The 22,686-nt window shown below is 44.4% G+C and overlaps 1 protein-coding gene across 1 annotated transcript in view; it reads right to left on the reverse strand.

The window, feature by feature from the left end:
- Nucleotides 1-22,686, reverse strand: part of LOC137416836 (transmembrane protein 132E) — a 624,957-nt gene that overhangs the window by 19,498 nt on the left and 582,773 nt on the right. Inside the window, exon 10 of the mRNA XM_078768122.1 lies at nt 4,548-5,204. Coding sequence (XP_078624248.1) covers nt 4,548-5,204 — 657 coding nt within the window. The remainder of the gene's footprint in view (nt 1-4,547; nt 5,205-22,686) is intronic.

A 22,686-nucleotide genomic window follows, 5' to 3' on the forward strand; every position in this document is an offset into this window, starting at 1 on the left:
TGTCCGGAAAGGGCGTCATAGGCCTCGGGTCGCGCCTGGTCAGTCAAAGACAAGGGGACTAATCCCCCCTTGGTAAGGGGAGAAGGCCGGCGCTGAGATCCGCAACAATATATATATATATATATATATATACATGCACACACAAAGGTGAATACTTTGAGACTTGGGAGACGAGCATTATGTCCAAGCTACAGTCACGTGAAAAAGTAAGTACACCCCATGTAAAGTTTTGACTTTTTCAACATATTTCAACATACAGCTATTTGATCTTCATTTCAACAATATTGACAGATAAAGGTGATATAATATAACAAATATCATGAAACATTTACTTTTTGTAGTCCATTGTATAATTTAAATAAACATAAATGCAAATTTCGCGTGTGGAAAAAGTAAGTACACCCTTGGCTCTAATAGGTGGTATTGCCCCCTTTGGCAAAAACAACCTCAAGTAGGCGTTTCTTATAACTGTCTACCAGTCTTTGACATCGACTGGGAGAAATTTTTGCCCACTCCTCCATGCAGAATTCTTTCAGCTGTGCGATGTTTGAGGGGTTTCTTGCATGCACAGCTCGTTTCAAATCCCCCCACAACATCTCGATGGGATTTAGATCCTGGCTTTGACTTTGCCATTCCAGAACCCTCCATTTCTTTCTTATCAGCCATTCCTTGGTGGATTTACTGGTATGTTTAGGGTCATTGTCATCTTGCAAGGTCCACCTTCGGTTGACCTTCACCTCTCCGACAGATGGCCTCACATAATCCTCAAGCATGCTCTGGTACAATGAAGAATTCATAGTGGATTCTATGATGGTGAGCTGCCCAGGCCCTGATGCAGCAAAGCTGCCTCAAACCATAACATTTCCACCACCATGCTTTACAGTTGGTATCAGGTTCTTGTGGTCAAATGCTGTCTTTGGTTTTCGCGAAACATGTCTTCTGGTACTGTGGCCAAATAGCTCGACCTTTGACTCATCTGTCCAGAGCACATTGTTCCCGAAGTGCTGGTCTTTGCCTTGGTGTTCATTGGCAAACTTCAGTCTTGCCCTGATGTTCTTTCTGGACAACAAAGGTTTCCCCCTGGCACACCTCCCATGTCGATCAAATTTGTGCAGCCTCTTTCTAATGGTAGGCTCGTGCACTTTGACATCAACAGTGGCTAGAGCTACCTGCAGGTCCCGTGATGACATTCTGGGGTTCTTCGAGACTTCTTTCAGCATCTTGCGGTCTGCTCTCGGGCTGAACTTGCTGGGCCGGCCTGGCCTGAACAAGTTGGCAGTTGTTTGGAATCTTCTCCACTTGTAGATGATCTTCCGGACAGTCGAATGATTGATTTCAAATTGTTTGGAGATCTTTTTAAATCCCTTCCCAGACTCGTAGGTATCTATAACCTTCCTTCTGAAGGCCTCAGAGAGCTCTTTTGATCTAGGTATGGTGACGCCGCACACTTCAACAACAAGCGTTACGCCTAGGTCCCCTGTCGGTGGAGTGATGTGAGTTGACAAAGTGGAAGACGCAGAAAACATGCTATGATATGATATTTCGCTCACAAGGTTCAGACATACATGGAGGCGGCCATCTTGGATTTTGACGTGACGACCGCTCGAGCAGGGAAAATGGCCTTTAAAATGCATGTTGTTGTTGTTGTTGTGACCCAATTTTCAATGGCGTTCTTCCTTATGCCTAGATACACCCACACACCAGATTAGAAGTTGCTACTTCGCTTACTTTTCAAGATATTCCGCTCACAAGGTTCAGACATACATGGCGGCGGCTATCTTGGATTTTGACGTGGCGACCCAATTTTCAATAGCGGTCTTCCTTATGCCGAGGTACACCGAAACACCAGATTAGAAGTTGGTACTTTGCTTATTTTCCAAGATATTTCACTCACAAGGTTCAGACATATATATGGTGGCGGCCATCTTGGAGTTTGACGTGGAGACCCAATTTACAATAGCGGTCTTCCTTATGCCGAGGTACACCCACACACCAGATTAGAAGTTGGTACTTCGCTTATTTTTCAAGATATTCATCTCACAAGGTTCAGACATACGTGGCGGCGGCCATCTTGGAATTTGACGTGGCGACCCACTTTTAAACAGCCTTCTTCCTTGTGCCTAGATACACCCACACACCAGATTAGAAGATGGTATTTCGCTTATTACCTTCGCAAAAGCGGAAGGTTATGTTTTGATCGCTGTGTATTTATTTGTATGTCTGTGTGTGTGTGTGTGTGTATGTTATTCGCATAACTCAAAAAGTATTCAACCGAATTGCATGAAATTTGGTGGGATGATTGGTTATTATATGGGACACATTTGATTAGATTTTGGGAGCAATCGGGTCAAAGGTCAAGGTCAAGGTCACGAAAAGGTCAAAATCGTATTTTTACCATAGCGCGGTCAATTTTTATCCAATTGGCATGCAACTAATGCCAAAATGTTCAGAATTCAATGCCCGATCTTGTGATATACGACATGACCCAGTGAAGACATTACCCTTGTTAGCGGTTGGGGGTCAAAGGTCAGGGGGGTCACGACCTTGCAAAATGTGCGTTTTTTGTCATAACTCGGTCAATTCTTATCCGATTTGCATGAAATCAGCACCAAACTGTTCACTGTTCTGTTCCCTACACTCCCATGCCAAGTACAGAACAGTAGCTGCGGCGAAGGTATGCGCTCTACCGAGTGCCCGTTCTAGTTCCATCTGGGTCGACAACGATTTGTCCCACTTCATCCTTCAAGCAACTCACCCCCATCACATCACACCTCTCTTTCGCTATCTGCTTTGCAATCCTGAATACTGCTTTCTGACCCTCTTCCGAATCCAAGCGTTCTCCGAACATTTTCCTACATGCCTCCTGCGCCTTTGCTACCTCTTTCTTTGCAGCCTTCCTGGCTGCCTTATAACTTTCATGCTCTGCTGTTTCTGCTCCCGTACCCTTCGCCTTCTGCCACTCTTTGAACTTCTTCCTCTTCTCGTCAATCCTCTTTCCAACCTCAACATCCCACCACCATGTTTCCGAGTGCCTCGGTGGTCCTTTTGTCCATCCACATACCTCACCAACGGCTCCCAACAGACTAGCTTTCATTGACATCCAACCACTTTCAAGCTCAACCACATCATCCTCGACCCTACTCAGCCTCTCTTTTAATGCCTCCCTTACTGTCACCTCTTTCAACCTCCACACCTTCATTCTCGGTTGGTACTTCACCCGCCGAGCTCTCCTCACACCTTTCACCCTTATGTCGCAGACAACCAAGTGGTGCTGTGAAACAGCCTCCTCCCCCGGGATCACCTTTGTGTCCCGGAGGTGCCCCCTATCTCGCCGACGCACCATCAGGTAGTCAACGGTTGTCGTCGACCCACCTGACGTGTATGTAACAAGCTTATTGTCCTCTTTGTGGAACTGAGTATTACAAATCAACAAATCAGCTCCATCAGCAAACTCCAAAATCCTTTCACCTTCTCCATTTCTCACACCATATCCGTAACCCCCATGAACTCCCTCAAAACCATCCATACTCCTTCCCACATGTCCATTCAGGTCTCCTCCCACCACAACAACTTCCTCATCTTTCACGTTTTCCATCAGCTTCTCTATCACACAGCAGAACTTGTCCTTCTCTTCATCGCTTCGACCAACCTGCGGAGCATATCCCGAGATGACGTTCACCAAGAGCTTTCCAATCATCATTTTCACCATCATCAACCTATCACTCACTCTAGTCACACTCACCACACTGTCTACAAACTCCTCAGAAAACAGGACACCAACACCATTCACGCCCTCCGGGCACCCTTGCCACACAAACTTGTATTTCTGTCCCTGCCTACCCTTCACCATTCTCACACCACTTCCCTTCCATCTCGTCTCTTGCACACAACATATGTCCACTCTTGTTCTGACCAATACTTCCACCACTTCTCCTGATCTCCCTGTCATTGTCCCCACATTCCATGTCCCAAACCTCAGAAACCGATCTCCACTTCGGGCTGCACCCTGCCCATATGTACTTGTCAATGTAAATGTTTCATGATATTTGTTATGTTATATCACCTTTATCTATCAATATTGTTGAAATGAAGATCAAATAGCTGTATGTTGAAATATGTTGAAAAAGTCAAAACTTTACATGGGGTGTACTTACTTTTTCACGTGACTGTAAAGAACTGCAATCTGCAACTTCTACTGAAATCTATATATAATCATCCATCCAAAGGCATTTATAAAAACATTACGTCGCACACACATACAACTTTGCACAGCAATGAAACAGGATTATTAATTTACATTTGTAATTATGAAAATGCATTTTAATCTAATCTGAATTTTTAATCTTCAAAATGTGAAAAGGGGTCACCTCGACAAAGAGACTGAGAACCACTGTCCGAGACAAGAAACACCAGATAATGGAAGACATATAAATATCTTGGAGGTAAAATCAAACACATATGATGAGAACATTTGAAATGATGATGATAATACTAATACTAATACTAATAATATTCATGAACTGTGGGATGGCAAGGTGCTTGCTTACCTGCACATCAGTCAGGCCAGCTTCTGGTGCATTAGGTGTTGGTTTGGAATTGTCAGAGGGGCTTCCAAAAGGATAATCCTCATCCAAATCCAAAGGGTGTGGGCCTACTGCACCCCAGCTTGGTTCCTCGACAGGGAATGACACCTCTGAGGTGTCCCGTGGGACACTCAAAGGAACCAGAGGCTCCCGCCAGGGTGCAATAGGATGAGGTGTGGACACAGGTGGCTGGCTGGCTTCACGTCGGGGTGTTTGGGCTGGGAAGGAAGGCGTCTGAACGTCACTGTGAGACCAAGGCAAGTGAATGTGCTCTGCTTTGCCCTCAGTATTGCTGTCTGCAAAGTTTTCAACACCGTGAACATTATGCACGATGTCGACGTCATCCCCCGTGTACATGACGCGGATTCGAACCGGAGTATGCAGAAACACCTCGTGCCGCCTCAAGTTCCGGCACGACTCGGGCAGCAAAAGCTCAGTGCGAATGAACGTCCCTTGGCCCTCTCCACGAGCCGCCACGATGGCATTGGCACCACCCAGCACAGACTCGACGACGCGGTCATCAAGAGAAGCCAGAGAGAGGTCATAGGCGGATGCTGGAAAGTGGCCGAGGAATGAGGTCGTGCCATCGGAGAACGCGAGCCAACTGAGTACCAGAGCCTCCTGCAATAGATCACAAAAGATTGTTTTATGGTGTTCAAAAGAAATAAGGACTTTCAAAATACTCTTTCATCATTTTGAATCTTCGGATTAAATCTATAAATAGAGCTTAGCCCTTGATTGATCTCATCTGTCACTATAAGATCATCATTCGCCGAGCTTTAATATCGTTACAGACCAGGAAAAGTACAATTAAGACAAAGCAGTCAAAGCCAGGCTTGATTTGTCCAAGAAGCTTGGAAATTATGAGGTAGTGATGAAATTGATCAAAGGTCTACTGTTTGCGAAGAACATAATATGACCTTTCATGGCCAATGGCCATGGAAGTGGAAGCAAAGGAAGAGCTGGACCTGATGTCCCCTCCCAAAGATGGTGTGCTTAGTATGACGAAGCACTCCCTGCATGTTCGGCACAAGACTATGGTGTTAGAACATAGATCAGAAGATAGCAGAAGATGTTAGAACATAGATCAGAAGATATCAGAAGATGTTAGAACATAGATCAGAAGATATCAGAAGATGTTAGAACATAGATCAGAAGATATCAGAAGATGTTAGAACATAGATCAGAAGATATCAGAAGATGTTAGAACATAGATCAGAAGATGTTAGAACATAGATCAGAAGATCTTAGAACATAGTTCAGAAGATATCAGAAGATTTTTTTTTTCTTTTTTCTTTTTGTATACTGAATCGAGGCTCGTGAAAGAGCTTACATTTATTTCACAAACAAATCAAACAGACAAACAAAATATATAAAAAGAGGGAGTGGAAGACAAGATGGGGAGAGAAGGGGAAGCACACAAACACAACATTTGAGAGCAGGGAGATGTGTGGGAGGGAGCGGGCTTGGGGGAAGGAGGCGTGGGAAGGGGGGGAGGGGGGGTGGGAGAAGTAAAAACACAAGGACACCAAGGACTTCCAGGACAGAAGTTGGTATTTCAAAAAAGTGGATTTGGGGTGAAATTAGCGGGGGTAGAAAAAATCAAGGTTTTGGATGGGGGAAGGTAATGGATGGTGGTGAACAGCTGTTTTAAAGGCCTGGAGGGTGGAGTGGGATTGAAGAGAGTGAGGGAGTTTGTTCCAGAGGCGGGAGAAAAGAGGAATGAAGGAGTGAAGGTGAGCAGAGAGTCTTGATTTTGGCAGTTTAACTCTAAGAGGGTTGCAGGCAGATCTTGTGCGACCTGCAGGAATATTTGGGGGACATAGCCCAGAGAGAGCTGCGGGGGGGGGGGGGGGGCAAGGCCAGAGAGGAGTCGGTAGAAGACGGAAAGACCACCAACCTGCCTGCGGTGAGTGAGTGAAAGGCCCTTGGAGTTAGCTTCATCGCGGGAGATTCCAATGATTCTGAACGCTTTGGTTTCAACAGCGTGAAGACGAGCTTGGTGTGAGGCAGGAGCACCAGCCCAGAGGGGAGAGCAGTATTCCATTGAGCTGTGGAGGAAAGCCTTGTATGTGGTGAGGAGCTCAGGTGTGCCAAGGAAGGACTTCGCACGACGGAGGATGCCCAGTCGGCGACTGGCTTTGGAGGCCAGATTTGAAATGTGGTTTTCCCAGGAAAGATCATGGCAGATAGTGAGACCCAAAAGCTTCTAGAACTTCTTGGCTCTAGAGTAGAACTTCTTGGAGAGGATTGTTGAGAAAGTCGATGTGAGGGTTGTCCAGACGGTCTTTACGGAGAGACAAAGTGAGAGTGTGAGATATGTCAGGATTGAAAGACATGTTCCACTTGTTTGCCCAGTCTGTGATTTTGCCCAGGTCTGCAGAGAGTGAGGAGGCTGCAGACTGCCGATCTGAGTGATGAGGAATGGAGCGACAGAGAGTAGAGTCATCAGCAAAGAGATAGAGAGGATTTTCAAGAGAGTCAGAGAGATCATTGATGAAGACCAGAAAAAGCACAGGGCCCAGAACACTGCCTTGGGGAACTCCAGCCTGAACAGGAAGAGGAGATGAGAGAAACCCATTCAGGGCCACACGTTGACGACGACTAGAGAGGAAGTCCGCCAGCCATGCATGGAGATTTCCATGGATATCAAAGGAGGAGAGTTTGGTGAGCAGAGCGGGGTGCCAGACCATATCGAAGGTACGTGATATGTCAAGGGAGACAGCTCTAATTTCCTGTTTGGCATTGAGGACCTCCATCCATTGTTGAGAAAGCAGAAGCAGCATGTCCAGAGTAGAGTGACCAGGTCTGAAACCAAATTGATGATCAGAGATCAAGCCATTGGAGAAGAGGAAAGATTTCATATCCGAAGCAATGATGGAATCCATGACTTTGCTGATAATTGGGAGAAGGCTGATTGGTCTGTAGTTGCTAGGATCTGTTTTTGCACCTTTTTTGTGCAAAGCTGTGATGTTGGCTGATTTCCAAGCGGATGGCAGATGACCTTGAGCAAAAGAGAGGGCAAAGAGAACAGAGAGAGGGAGTGAAAGAGCGGAGGAACAGGATTTTAGGATCCGTGGGCTGATGCCGTCAGGTCCAGTTGCAGAATCAGAGTCGAGGGTTGACAGAAACGTTTCGACCTTGTCAGGAGGAAAGGACACAGAGTCCAGGAGCAGCTGGGTACGACTGGGTACGGTGGGTACAGAGAGGGATGGGTTTGGGACACAAGATTTCGAGGCAAACACAGAGTTGAGGCATTCACCTTTTTCACGTGTGGAGTCAGCCGAGTAGCCGTTTGAGGTGAGGGAGGGGATGGAGGGGGAACAAACACCAGAAACAGATTTGACCAGACGCCACCAGGTTTTGGAAGAGGGAGACAGATAAGAGAGTTCGGTCTTGAGAATGGAGAGATATTGTTTCCTGGCTCTCCTGAGGGTGGACACACACTTGTTTCGGGCTTTGTGAAAGAAAATGAGATTTCCTTCTGTTGGATTTGCTCTCCAGGAGACGAAGGCAAGTTGTTTCTGGGCAACAGCCTCACCACAAGATTCCGTGTACCATGGACGGGAGGGAAGGGAATGACAACTGAAGACGAGATGGGATAAATCTGTGCATGAGAGAGAGCTATTTACTTTGGAAGAATTCCCAGGATGAGTTGATGTCAGAGGCGGTAGAGATGGGAGACCAGTCCAGATGATTGATGGCTGCTTGAAGACCGTGCCAGTTGGCCTGAGTGAAATGCCAGACTCGCCGACACTGAGGAGGCTCTCTGAGAATGGTCAGAGAGATGTCCACTTTAACAAGCACATGATCAGATGAGCCGATTGGAGCAGAAGAAGAGCAGCAGACATTTTCAGGGAAGTTTGTCATAACCAAGTCCAGAAGAGAAGATGCTCCGTTGACTGAGATCCGGGTCGGGAAATTGACAGATTGTGTCAGTCCCAGTGAGTCGCAGAAGTCCTTTGCTGAAGAGCCATGGCTGGTGAGAGAGGTACCCACACCCAGCCAACTGGCATGGTGACAATTGAAATCACCACATATGAGGAAGAGAGAGTTGGGATGGGAAGATAGAAGTTGGTCCATATTATCAGACAGCGAGATGTAGATGGAGTCATCACTGTTTGGTGGACGGTACAACACACATATGAACAAAAGGTGGGAGCGAAGGGGAAGCCGTAGCCAAAGGTATTCCTGGGGGTGAGGTGGAGAGAGGGCAGTGCAGGGCGAGTGAGGAAGAGAGTTTATTTTAATAAAGATAGCAACCCCACCTCCAGGACGAGACTCAGGTCTATCATACCGGAGGAGGGAGTAACCTGGGAGAGATACCAAGGAATCAGAGACATCATGAAGGAGGAAAGTTTCTGTTAAGCAGATCACGTCTGGTTTGTCAGAAGCAACCTGTATGGAGAGATCAGTCAAGTTTGAGCGAAGGTCCCGGATGTTGGAGGTCCATACCATTAATGAAGAGGAAGGGGGAGCAATGGGAGCATCGGATACAAAACAGGGGGTGGGGGAGGGGGGGAGGGGTAGGGTAAGATGTGGAAGAGGAGGAAGTGGTAGGGAGAGCTGTTGAAGGTGTGTCAGGGATTTCGGAATAGCTTGGAGAAAGGGAAGAATGGGGCGGACAAAAGGTTTGATGGTGATTGGGTGAGGCACAGTGAGGTGTTATTTGAGGAGGGGAAGAGCGAGGCAGAAGGTTGGGGGAGATGAAGGTGAAAGTTGGAAGGGGGAAGAAGCGGGGAGGACGCTTTGAGGAGGAGGGGTGAGAGGGGAGTCTAGGAGGGGAGGAGCGAGGGAGAGTCTCGGAGGGGAGGGGTGTGGGGGGAGTTTAGGAGGGAAGGGGCAAGGGGGGACATTTGAAAGGGATGGGTGATGCGGAAGATTTGGAGGGGAGGGGCAAGGGAGAGATTTGAAAGAGATGGGTGATGGGGAAGATTTGGAGGGGAGGGGCAAGGGGGTAGATTTGGAGGGGAGGGGTGATGGGGAAGTTTTGGAGGGGAGGGGTGATGGGGAAGTTTTGGAGGGAAGGGGTGATGGGGAAGATTTGGAGGGGAGGGGCAAGGCGGAAGATTTGAAAGGGATGGGTGATGGGGAAGATTTGGAGGGGAGGGGTGATGGGGAAGATTTGGAGGGGAGGGGTGAGATTGGATTTTAGAAAGTGTATGATTGTATACAGAGTCGAGGCTTGTGAAAGAGCTAACATTTATCAAACAAACAAATCAAACAAACAAGCAAACAAATGGGAAATTTATTTATGGGAAACTTAATGGGAAATTAAAAATGGGAAACTTAAATGGATTAATGGGAAACGAACATTTATTGCAAAATGAGTTTCTTGTGACATTCGAGTCAAAAATACGTTTGAGGACGCTGAAGTAGGGGTGGAGTGCAGGAGAGTTTCGGGAATGTAGAAAAGAGGAACTGTAAGCAACAGATTGAACTTCTGAGTTTTAAATCTTGACAAAACTACGTATGGGTTTTTAAGTATGACAAATTGTGAAGTAAATACCTATTTATTAAATAAGGACTTTCTTATTTATTGCATGCCTGTTTTGAAGTTTTAACATGACTTATTAAAAACTCATGTTACTCGTGTGTTAATTTACAATATTGTATGATAATCCTTGCATCAACTGGTAGGTCCTGTGGAAACAATGATGTTAACAATAAATGAAGTACAGATAAAACACAGAATGGTAAATCGTTTGGTATAGTTTTATTAATGAAGGCACTGTAATTATTTAATTATGACGAAGGATAATATGGTTAAAGATATAAAGTAAGTAATCTTTGTCCTTTGTCCTTGTCCTTGAGTAAAAGATATATCCACTTATTTCTTATTTATGCTTCACTGAGAATGACCTTCAAATGTTCTTGAAGTCTCCAAGCCAGATTAGCAGGACGATGGCTCTGAAATGTCTGGCAGGAGATAATGGGAAAACAGAAAGTCTCATTAAAGAATTTGAAAATGCAGACCTGCTCTCAGTGGGGAGTACTCCCATCTCAATATTTCACTCGACCAATCACATTGTATCCCTCGATCCTTACTCCCTCCCACCCACACTTTGCCGAACCAATCCTACTGCTCTCCTCCCCTCTCTTCGCTCCTCCCCCTCCACTTCCTCCTCCCACTTCAAATTGTATAAAGGGCAGGACTGACGTCAAAATATTAGGATTATCACTGGGTTTGTAAGATGTTGGTTTGTTGTACTTAGGATTTTCACTGGGTTTGTAATGTTGCAAATGTTGTACTTAGGATGTTTCACTTGGCTGGTCGATTCTGTATGTTTACACTGTATGTTGACTGTATACTGTGCATGCTATTGTATCCTTATGATGTTTCCTTTGATGTGCATCTCTACTGTACCAGGATTTCACTTGGGACCTTCTGTGAATCTTGCAATGTAATTTGTGAATTGTAATATGCTCTTCTATGGTTTGATAACGGTTATTGTTTCTTGCTGTGTATTTCCTTGTAGACAGAAAGTGTTGTCCTCCTCGGGAATTAAAATCTGTGATTCTTCTGACAAGTTTATGGACATTGAATTTCTTGATTCATCTATTACATACTACGGTAGGAAATATCCCTATCAGAAGCAAGGCACAGATTGAGTCTCACCCCAGCAATTGCTGCACAACCTGTTAGCAACAAGTGTAGCCTGCCACGCTGACACATTGTCTCTGCCCTGCTCCTCGACAATTAGGATGTTTGCAGAAATTGTTTATTGGATTGGTCACATTAATGGCTTAGATTGGTTACAAATAAACAACTTGCAGTATGTTGTCCTGATGAGCCCATAATGAGGGCGAAATCTAGATCGACATCTCTGCCTTTGTCTATTTGTGACCATAGAGCTTTCATCTCTGTTTGCAAAGACTTGAGTACCATACGGATGCCTCGTAGTTTGGAGGTGATGTGTTGCTATAATTTATGTGCATGACGTCAGCGTCGTCATAAGGTCAGTGTGCTTCCTTAGTCAAATACATATATATATATACTACTGTATATACATTCATGCAAAAATATGCAATTTGATGTCCGTCTGTCTGTTTGATTGTGATATATTCGGTTGTTATTTATCCAATCCCAACCAAACTTAAGGATTCAGGAGGATTAAGGGTCACACATGGAAGTTGCTGCGTCTTCATTTTCCCCACTCCACAAGGGGGTTTTCTACCTTGGGTGAAATCCGTGTTAAGTGTAGTGTCTTTGTTATAAAGATGCGGACACGCGGAGAGGATCAAGCACCATATTTATTCCAGGCGACACAGGCCTCATTCGGCCCTGCCGACAGCGGCCTCACTCGGCCATACATTAAGGTGTATATAGATAGCAGCTTATCATCGAGTTTTTCCCAACGCCACTTCTAACAACAAAAGTAATAACAACAATAATGATAATAGCAAAATAATAATGTTATATTGTTATTACAAAACAATATTAAAACAAAACAGACAAGGCTTGCCGGTATTGGTGGAACAACATGTTCCGAGTCACTTGTCTCTCGAGTATGTGCAATAAGGTTCAAGTTGTCCTCAATATATGTCTGTCAATCTATGTAAAGACCGGGAAATTGACATACCTACTATACCAAAAGCCAATGTGATGTGATGATGTGAAAGTGCCAAACTTGCGAAAGGCTATAAAAGAACAGGTAGTGGTATCATTATAGTGGAGTGAATGGCTCCTGGTAATGAAATATCACGTGACGAGCATAAATAAATCAAAACCTAAACTAGTAGCAGATTGTAAGTACCTCTGAGTACCTTCTCTGCGTGACAGATGACGATCCAGGAGAGATCTTGCGAATGACTTCGCTGTTCAGGTACAGGAGTTAACGTTTCTCCAAGAACAGTAATACACATTAGTACAAAGTGGTCTCAATGGATGTGTCGCTGCCTGAAGACCTTTGTTGAGGAGCAGCAGTCAGAAAACTCAAAATGCTAATTGATGAAAAAGTTTTGAAAGTTTGAAAAAAAAGCAAGAAAGTTTGAAAAGTAAGAAAAGGTTTGAAGGTAACAAATGCATCATAGTAGAGCCCATAAGTTACCCTCAACTTTACATCCCTGATATATAAATGGCAAGCTTTCCTTCAGAGATAATCAGTAAATAGGCCTACGTGTCGTGATTATGATGTCTGTGAAAGGGTCTCGTCAAAAGATGAATGTTTCATCCATGTTTGTTCATTCGTCACGCCACAACCTCGGTGATGTACCTGTGCCTGCTCCACCGTCTTCCTCCCCACACCACTTCCCTTCGGTGAAATGCGTCGATAAACTATTCAATATCATTAATGTGGTGCTAATGAAGCACAGACATGATGAGCCAAATGGTCTCCTCTCGCACTAGCTCATTGGCTATCATTGTATACCTTCGTACCTGAAATATCGGGGTCAGGAACGCCACAAAACCTGAAAAGGAGATGTCTGAAAACATACTGCGCAATTGCGGAAGATCCCAGAAAACGTATCAACGGGTGCCCTGTTCATGGTAGACCATTCAAAACCAGGTGATGGGTCACTTTGAAGCATCCCTCTCCAGTGGGCCTTTGGTTCCACGGGCCTTTGACAAATAATTGTTGTTTTGACACACAGTGCACCCACAAAAGCTTTCCGCATGGATGTGTGTGAAGAAGCATGGTTGATTGAGAGATGAGGGAAAGCGTGGTGTTGAGACAACGAATAAGGATGTAGATCCCGCTTCATCACTATCTTTAAAGAGGTGCAAAGTCAAAGAGAAAATTCCACCTTTTTTCCTGACAGAACTGATCCCAATAGCCAACTAGTAGCTGGCCTCCATTTATTTAAAGAGACATCTTACAAGCGCTTCACCTTAGTCCAATTTATTAGTAATAATGAAGTATTCCAAGAAGTAATGTCTATTACAGACCTTTCGAAAAATCGAATTCACAAAATAATTGGTTAATTTGGAAGCATTTGGAGAGAACAGACACTCGCATCATGGCGGAATGTGACTTTCCGCCGGGATCCGACACATTTCTGTAAAACAACGGGGCCAATGACGTGCTAAAAAAAAAAAAAAAAACACAATTTTTTTTAAACAAAAACTTTATTTATCAAGAACCTCCTCCCCCCAAGATGCTGCACACCATCTCGTAAGACCATTCGAGCTGGCCAAGCATTGTTGGTGGAGAAACATTACCAGATGGATGAAGGTAAGAAAGTGCTATACTCTTCCGCAAGTTCTCGGACATGCATTTACCGATGTTGTTAAAAACTTGGCAAAAAATATAGTGAATGGTGGCTTACATGCGCACGTCATTTTCTTTCGAGATCAGATCCAAGATGGCCAACTGGCGGCCATTTTGTTTCTTCAACGTCTCCCCAACAATTTCTTGAACATGCATTATCCAATTTTGTTCAAACTTGGCACACGCAGAGTGCAGGAGGGAATACACATGCCCCTTACTTTATTTTGTGATCTGATCAAAGATGGCCGACTGGTAGACTGGCGGCCATTTTACTTGTAAAAAAAAAACGATATTGAACACGTCCTTAACCATTTCTTGGACATGCATTTATCAATCTTGTTCAAATTGGGCACACCGATAAACAATGACGGGATACATATGCTCGTCGTTTTTATTTTCAGATCACATCTAAGATGGCCGATTGGTGGCCATTTTGTTACTTAAACGTGTTCCCAACCATTTCTCGGACATGCAAGGCTCGATTATATTCAAACTTGGCACAAAGACAATACATGAGAGTATACATATGCGAAACATTTTGTTTTGTAATCAGACCAAAGATGACCGATTGACGGCTTTTAACTCCGTACAGCAAAATTACAAAAACCACGGGAGATATATTTATGTTTTTTTCTTCTTGTTCACTTTAGCATTACTTCACATGGGATTATACACCAGTTAAACATAAGAAATAAAGATCCTCTAATAATCCAAATTCTAGCAGGAGATTTAAAAAACGAAGTGATGATCAACATTATCGAATGCCTGGGCTGACTGCAGGATGGCCTAAATGTACACACACTCACCTCTAGGTTGTCTCACCAGGGTTTGCATCTCAACCAAGCTATAAACTGCCGTCCTGGTGTTTCACAGGCAGGGTGATTCATCAATGTGTGTCCCTCAGATGGACTTTAAACGGACATCCTGTCCGACAGCATTAGTTAGTGGACGTTAAAGATCCCATGGTGTCTTTCGCAAAGAGTAGATGAGCTATCACCAGCACCATGGCCAAATTCCAAATTCCTGTCCGAACCAGCAATCGGGCATTGCATCAGCAGCACAGCTGCAGCACCACCAGCTAATGATGCCAATCTTGTGCTGCCTGGAAGCGAAGGAGAAGACTCAAATGCCTTTTCTTGATGATCCAAAAAAAAGTTAAACCAGTATCCTCTGCTCAGTGGTACAAACATCAATCATATCTCAAAGAAGAAAAAAATATTGCTAAACAGGGTTATATCAGAGACACAAAACCACTAGTCTGGAAACACCAAATTAACCAATGACCAACTTGAGACTATTTGCAAGGATTTTTGAATTAATTTTCCAGTCCGAAAGGAGGAATGAAATAAGAAGTTAGTGTTCCATTCACTGGGGATCTCCTTTATTCGATAGTGGTGTCAGCACGACTCTTTGGCGGCTAAGAGGCAGCTCGCCAGACTGCTGACTGTCAGACAAAACATCAAGCAGCTCTGGTCCAACCAGTTCCCAAAAGGCCTTGGAGAGTTGCACAGGAATCCCATCTAAACCTGGGGCCTTACCGGTAACTAAAGCATGGAGCCTCCAAGGTAACCTCTTTATCTAGCTGCAGGTGTATGTATTTGGGTAATGCCGGCTTGGGAGCAATTAAGGAGTGTCGTATGCTACGTCGATGTTCCTTGCATTGCAGAGATCAGAAATGAAGCCTTTAGCCATTGCCCGATATCATTCTGATTTTGCACTACCCTTCCCTGTGCTGTCCATAAGGCAATTACCTAATGGCCACGTTTAACTTTATGTTCTAACCCAAAGAAAAAGGTACCTGGAGTTAAGACTGTATAAATTTTCCATTCTCAGACGATATAAGATGTCCATTCTCAGACGCGCTCATCGAGCTTGCTTCTTACGGAAGCCAGAAAAGACAACTTTGCCCTCGCCCACAAAAGGCCTCTTTTTACAGTTTTAGAACATTGATGACTATACTGTATCACAAGGCCAAAATGTCTTGTTCGCCAAGTGATTTGAAATTAAACTCATTCCTCAAACTCATCCCGAATGCTGACTAAGGGTTCCAATTTGTGCCTTTTAAGTAGTGATGTCCCACCATTGCTGTAGAAATGAATGCGTTTGCACAATTGAGACACCCTCGAAAAAAAGCATGAACCGGACTCGGTGGCGTATTGCTTAGAACGTCCTCTGTGAGTCTGGGAGGTCGGAGTTCCGAACCCGACCCCGGCCGAGTTTTACCAAATTCTTTGATAATGGTTGATTGACACTCAAAAAATGTACGGTTGGTAAACAACCATAGACTGCCAACCATTGCACAGGCTTGAGGGGTCCAATGGCCTCCTCCTGCATTCATGTTCCTTGTAAAGGATCTCGGTCTAGGACAATCACCCGAGGACAATGATATTTAAAGGCCGAGCAAGAGATAATCGACTATTTAAACAATACGTATACTGCCACTCAATGGGATTCTGAAGCCTTCACAGATCAACAAGAGAGAACCGAGACAATACTCAGGGCGAAAGTCCACCGCAAGTCGGACGAGGCTCCTCCACATTACAATGCGCGATGCAATCGAAGGTGGAATGGAAATCTCCACCCAAACAGACAAGATTATCTATCTATAATTCCAGCAATCTCTGTGTGTCTGTGTGTCTGTGTGTCTGTGTGTCTGTGTGTCTGTGTGTGTGTTTGTCTGTGACCGCTGTTTCTCGACAACCACGGGTCCGATATACTTTAAACTTGCCAGGTATATTGCTGGGGACCCGAGGATGTGCCTTTTCAAGGTTTTAAATTAATCGGACAAGTACTTACCGAGCTATGTCCAAAAAACGCTTCAACCAATCAGAGAGCAGCGAGCTATCACGTGTGCCGAACGTGGCGATCAGACTCTACCTCGGACGGCACATTTGAGAGCGTATTCATTTATTTCACGTTGGAAAACTATGTTGCCGTTAAACTATGTTTTAAAACGAATTCAAACTGCGATTAAATTAAAACGATTCATCGTAACTGCGACGATTTGCGAACTTCCGGACAGTGAAGACTTCACTTCCGGCAGCCAATCACAGAACGCTTTGTTGCGTAGGCGTGGCCGATGTGAGAACGAGCGGAGCTGAGCGCGTTACGAGCTGACCGCCATTACGGTACGGTTCGTAATTCGATTTCTTCCGGAGAAAATAATAATTTCTCGATTTCATATGCGCATTATTTCTCCCAATTCAGTCAGAGCGAAGGGCGGAAGCGAAGAGCGTTGTTTTTTTTGTTTACGGGCGTACGGGCGGGGTAGAGCGTACGGGTAGCGTTTTTTTTTTTTTTGGCAAGGAACGGGCACCCACGTACGGGCAATGCCCTAGTCTATCTATAATTCCAGTAATCTCTGTACGTTTGTACGTTTGTACGTTTGTCTGTCTGTGACCGCTGTTTCTCGACAACCACGGGTCCGATATACTTTTAACTTGCCAGGTATATTGCTGGGGACCCGAGGATGTGCCTTTTCAAGGTTTCATATTAATCGGACAATTACTTACCGAGCTATGTCCAAAAAACGATTCAACCAATCAGAGAGCAGCGAACGATCGCGTGTGCCGGCGTTGCGAATGGACCAAACCATTCCATGTAAATAGAGGGGGGGGGTTCTGTGGTCGTTGCGAATGGACGAAACCATTTCATGTAAATAGAGGGGGGGGGGATTGTCACTGTACTCGCAAGCCGTTCGCCGTTCGCTTTGGCGTTGCGAATGGACCAAACCATTTCATGTAAATAGAGGGGGGGGATATAATTTTAGATAGATATATAGTACGGGCATATATATAGTACGGGCATGCCCTAGTCTATCTATAATTCCAGTAATCTCTGTACGTTTGTACGTTTGTACGTTTGTCTGTCTGTGACCGCTGTTTCTCGACAACCACGGGTCCGATATACTTTTAACTTGCCAGGTATATTGCTGGGGACCCGAGGATGTGCCTTTTCAAGGTTTCATATTAATCGGACAATTACTTACCGAGCTATGTCCAAAAAACGATTCAACCAATCAGAGAGCAGCGAACGATCGCGTGTGCCGGCGTTGCGAATGGACCAAACCATTCCATGTAAATAGAGGGGGGGGGGGGTTCTGTGGTCGTTGCGAATGGACGAAACCATTTCATGTAAATAGAGGGGGGGGATTGTCACTGTACTCGCAAGCCGTTCGCCGTTCGCTTTGGCGTTGCGAATGGACCAAACCATTTCATGTAAATAGAGGGGGGGGGATATAATTTTAGATAGATATATAGTACGGGCATATATATAGTACGGGCATGCCCTAGTCTATCTATAATTCCAGTAATCTCTGTACGTTTGTACGTTTGTCTGTGACCGCTGTTTCTCGACAACTACCGGTCCGATATACTTGAAACTTGCCAGGTATATTGCTGGGGACCCGAGGATGTGCCTTTTCAAGGTTTTAAATTAATCGGACAAGTACTTACCGAGCTATGGCGATTTAGCCGTTCGCCGTTCGCTTTGGCGTTGCGAATGGACCAAACCATTCATGTAAATAGAGGGGGGGGGGGGGGGGGGGTTCTGTGGTCGTTCGCTTTGGCTTTGCGAATGGACCAAACCATTCATGTAAATAGAGGGGGGGGGGGGGGGTTCTGTGGTCGTTCGCTTTGGCTTTGCGAATGGACCAAACCATTCATGTAAATAGAGGGGGGGGGGGGGGGTTCTGTGGTCGTTGCGAATGGACCAAACCATTCACATCGAATCATCGAATCACATCGAATGGACCAAACCGTTCGCTTTGGACCAAACCATTGCATGTAAATAGAGGGGGGGGGGGGTTCTGTGGTCGTTGCGAATGGACCAAACCATTCATGTAAATAGAGGGGGGGGGGGGGTTCTGTGGTCGTTACTGCCACGTGGTTTCAAAGTTTTTTTTTGTTGTTGTTGTTTGCACGCATGTTTTTTTGCACCCACGTACGGGCACGCCCTAGGATGTTTACACACACACACCCCTACACAAATTTTTTTTTTTTTTTTTTTTTGGCAAGGAACGGGCACCCACGTACGGGCACGTCCTAGCTTATATATAGTACGGGCATGCCCTAGTTAAAATCAATGAGTGCAGGAGACTTTTCCTCCTGCAGAAACAAATGGTCCTATCTGCACGACAACTGGGGAAAAAGACGTTCAAGATTACATGCCGTGCGTGTATCCGTTGTGAAAAAGGGCCACTGAAGCACGACGACCTTTAACAAACTGTTGAAACAGTACATCTGAGGGAGAAAAACCCTGATTGAAAAAAGAAAGGAACTCTCCAGCTTTGAAACAAGCTAAGCTGCTGAAAAGTCATTGCTTTTTCAGAATCCTTTGTCATTCAACCATGCAAGTCACTGCATCCATCGTGCTTCTTGTCACAACAAAACAGCAATATGTGTTTTTCCTCAACAAGGATCTTAACCTGGACTTTGTGAACGAATGACCACACCGCCATTACTAATCAAAGCAGCAACAGGCAGGCCACGAAGAAAGGAAGGAACGATATCGATGTGTGACAACAACAAAGATCCTTTCATCGCTTCAAGTATATACAGTGCATTCAGAAAGTATTCAGACCCCTTCACTTTTTTCACATTTTGTTATGTTGCAGGCTTATGTTGAAATCGTTTAAATTCATTTTTCCCCCCATCAATCTCCACTCAATGCCCCATAATGACAAAGAGAAAACAGGATTTTAGAAAGTTTTGCAAATTTATTAAAAAGAAAAAACTGAAATATCACATTGACATAAGTATTCATACCCTTTGCTATGACACTTGAAATTTAGCTGAGGTGCCTCCCATTTCTCTTGATCATCTTTGAGATGTTTCTACACCTTGATTGAAGTCCACCTGTGGTAAATCCAATTGATTGGACATGATATGCAAGGGCACACACCTGTCTATATAAGGTCTCGCAGCTGACAATGCATATCAGAGCAAAATTAAGCCATGAGGTCGAAGGAACTGCCTGCAGAGCTCAGAGACAGGATTGTGTCGAGGAACAGATCTGGGGAAGCCGACAAAAAATTCTCTGCTGCATTGAAGGTTCCCAAGAGCACAATGGCCTCCATAATTCTTAAATGGAAGAAGTTTGGAACAACCAGGACTCTTCCGAGAGCTGACGCCCGGCCAAACTGAGCAATCGGGGGAGAAGGGCCTTGGTAAGAGAGGTGACCAAGAACCCGATGGTCACTCTGGCTGAGCTCCAGAGTTCCTGTGTGGAGATGGGAGAAACTTCCAGAACGACAACCATCACTGCAATACTCCACCGATTTCTTTTTTAATAAATTTGCAAAACTTTCTAAAAGTTTTCTCTTTGTCATTATGGGGTATTGAGTGTAGATTGATGAGGGAAAAAATGAATTTAAACGATTTCGGCATAAGGCTGCAACATAACAAAATGTGAAAAAAGTGAAAGGGTCTGAATGCTTTCTGAATGCACTGTGTGTCCCCAATCGATGAACCTGCAGCTCGTTTATTTGAAACGGATCTACTTTTCACAGATGCTACAAAACAAGGTAAGTGCAGAAAGAGTTATAAAAGTCTTCTTACACCTTTTTAACCAGATGTATCTGCAGAAATAGATAATATCAGAAGGGGGCATGTCAGCATCACCCTCTGACACCTGGAGGGGTGGAGGAGGAAAGAAACGTATTCAAGTTATGATTTAAAATGTGTTTTTTTTTGTTAATTAGGTCACACAATCCAAAAAAAGGAGGTCAAGGACACAAATCAAATATCAAGTACACAACTTCAGTGCAGGTACACCATTATGATTCAAGAACATCTTGGAAGACCAAGCGGTCTTTGAGATTCCACATTGGCAAAATTGAGCAATGACAAGAATGTGTTTTTTCAAACCGCTATTTGACCTTGATCTACTCGGAGCGGTATGGTGTAAATTATAAAGATATGATAGGCTACATATAAAGGGCAATTTTGTTCGGTTTGGACAAAAAATAGCCAAGTTATGGTTAAAAAATGTAAAATTTTATATTAGGTCATGACCTTAAAAATTAGGTCAATGTCAAATTATGCCAAACCCGTGTACTTTGTAAATGCAAAATTTCATTCTGAAAGTGCCAGCTGGATCTGAGATACAGCTTGGGATTTTTATATTATAAGGTCATGACCTTAAAAATAGGTCACAATGTCAAAAATGTCAAACCGGTATACTTTCTAAACGTAAAATTTCATTCCGAAAGTCCCAGCTGGATCTGAGATACAGCTTGGGATTTTTCTATTATTAGGCCATGACGTTAAAAAATAGGTCAATGTCAAAAATGTCAAACCAGTATCATTTCTAAATGTAAAATTTCATTCTGAAAGTCCCAGCAGGATCCAAAATACAGCTTGGACATTGGCAGAAAAAAGGGAAGAACAAGCATTACACGCCTTGGTCGCCCGTCGGTGAAGTGATGCGAGTTGACAAAATGGAAGACGCAAGGCGGCCATCTTGTATTTTGACGTGGCGACCCAATTTTCAATAGCGTTCTCCCTTATGCGTATATACACCCACACACCAGATTAGAAGTTAGTAGTTCGTCAATTTTTCAAGATATTTCGCTCACAAGGTTCAGACATATATATGGTGGCGGCCATCTTGGATTATGACGTGGCGACCCAATTTTCAATAGCGTTCTTCCTTATGCCACGATACACCCACACACCAGGTTAGAAGTTGGTACTTCCCTTATTTTTCAAGATATTCCGCTCACAAGGTTCAGACATATATATATGGTGGCGGCCATCTTGTATTTTGACGTGGCGACCCAATTTTCAATAGCGTTCGTCCTTATGCCTAGATACACGCACACACCAGATTAGACGTTAGTAATTCGTTTATTTTTCAAGATATTTCGCTCACAATGTTCAGACATACATGGCGTCAGACATACATGGCGGCGGCCATCTTGGATTTTGACGTGGGTTGCACCCGCACACCAAATTCGAATGCGGTCCTTCGCTTACGTACGCACGCACGCACGCACGGACGGAGGGAGGGGGAAACCATAGTCCCCCTTTCGCTCCGCGGTGCGACGGGGGACAAAAAGGATTTACATATCGGCTGCCTGAATTCAACCACCAACTATTTTTGAGATCAGCTTAGGTCAACATAGGCCAGAGGTCAACAACAATTTCCAATTTCTATGGTTGTGGACACCAATTACGAGTAATAATAATATGTATTACTACATGAGATGCGTTCTTCTCACCACTCACAAGGAACTTGTTTGTACAGCATTCATTAGCACACTGTCAGTCAGGATGTGTGTCCCATCAAGGCAGCAATCTGCTCAGAGCACAAACTCAATGTACTGCATTTGCATCATAGGTTAAAGTAATAAATATGTTGTGTGGGTACGCAGAGATTGGATTACAAGTCAACTCTGACCCGAGGGCACACTGGGGTGTTTGTGGCTGCACCTCGGTATTGCAAGAACAAACACTCAGTCGTCAACCACAGAATTTCGTGCTTCCGTCTGGGACTTCAATGAACAGTCTAAAGCCAATCAAAAGGAATGCACTCCATTCTGCTCATCCACACTGCATGGATTAATTCATTTGTTGCAGGTTTGCTTTAAGTATCCATTTGACGAACGCAGTCAAAACAGGTCATCAACTCCATTATGACATTGATTGGGTAAGTTAATGTAGTTTCAATATTGTCGCAGCATCCAATGTTTGGACAATACATATTTTTAAAGACACGGTAATTGTGAAGCCAAATGGAATTAGAGAAACTGGCAGAGTACCCTCCCTACCGGCGATTTTGTTCCAAGCATGCAACACGTTCTAACGACACATACCTTTATGTGGGCGGTGTATAGGCAATTCACAGCTGCCTCAATCACTCCGGAAAATAAAAACAACGAGATGGTATTC

Source organism: Myxine glutinosa, chromosome 14, assembly GCF_964187855.1.
Source record: "Myxine glutinosa chromosome 14, kmMyxGlut1.1, whole genome shotgun sequence".
Lineage (NCBI taxonomy): Eukaryota > Metazoa > Chordata > Myxini > Myxiniformes > Myxinidae > Myxine > Myxine glutinosa.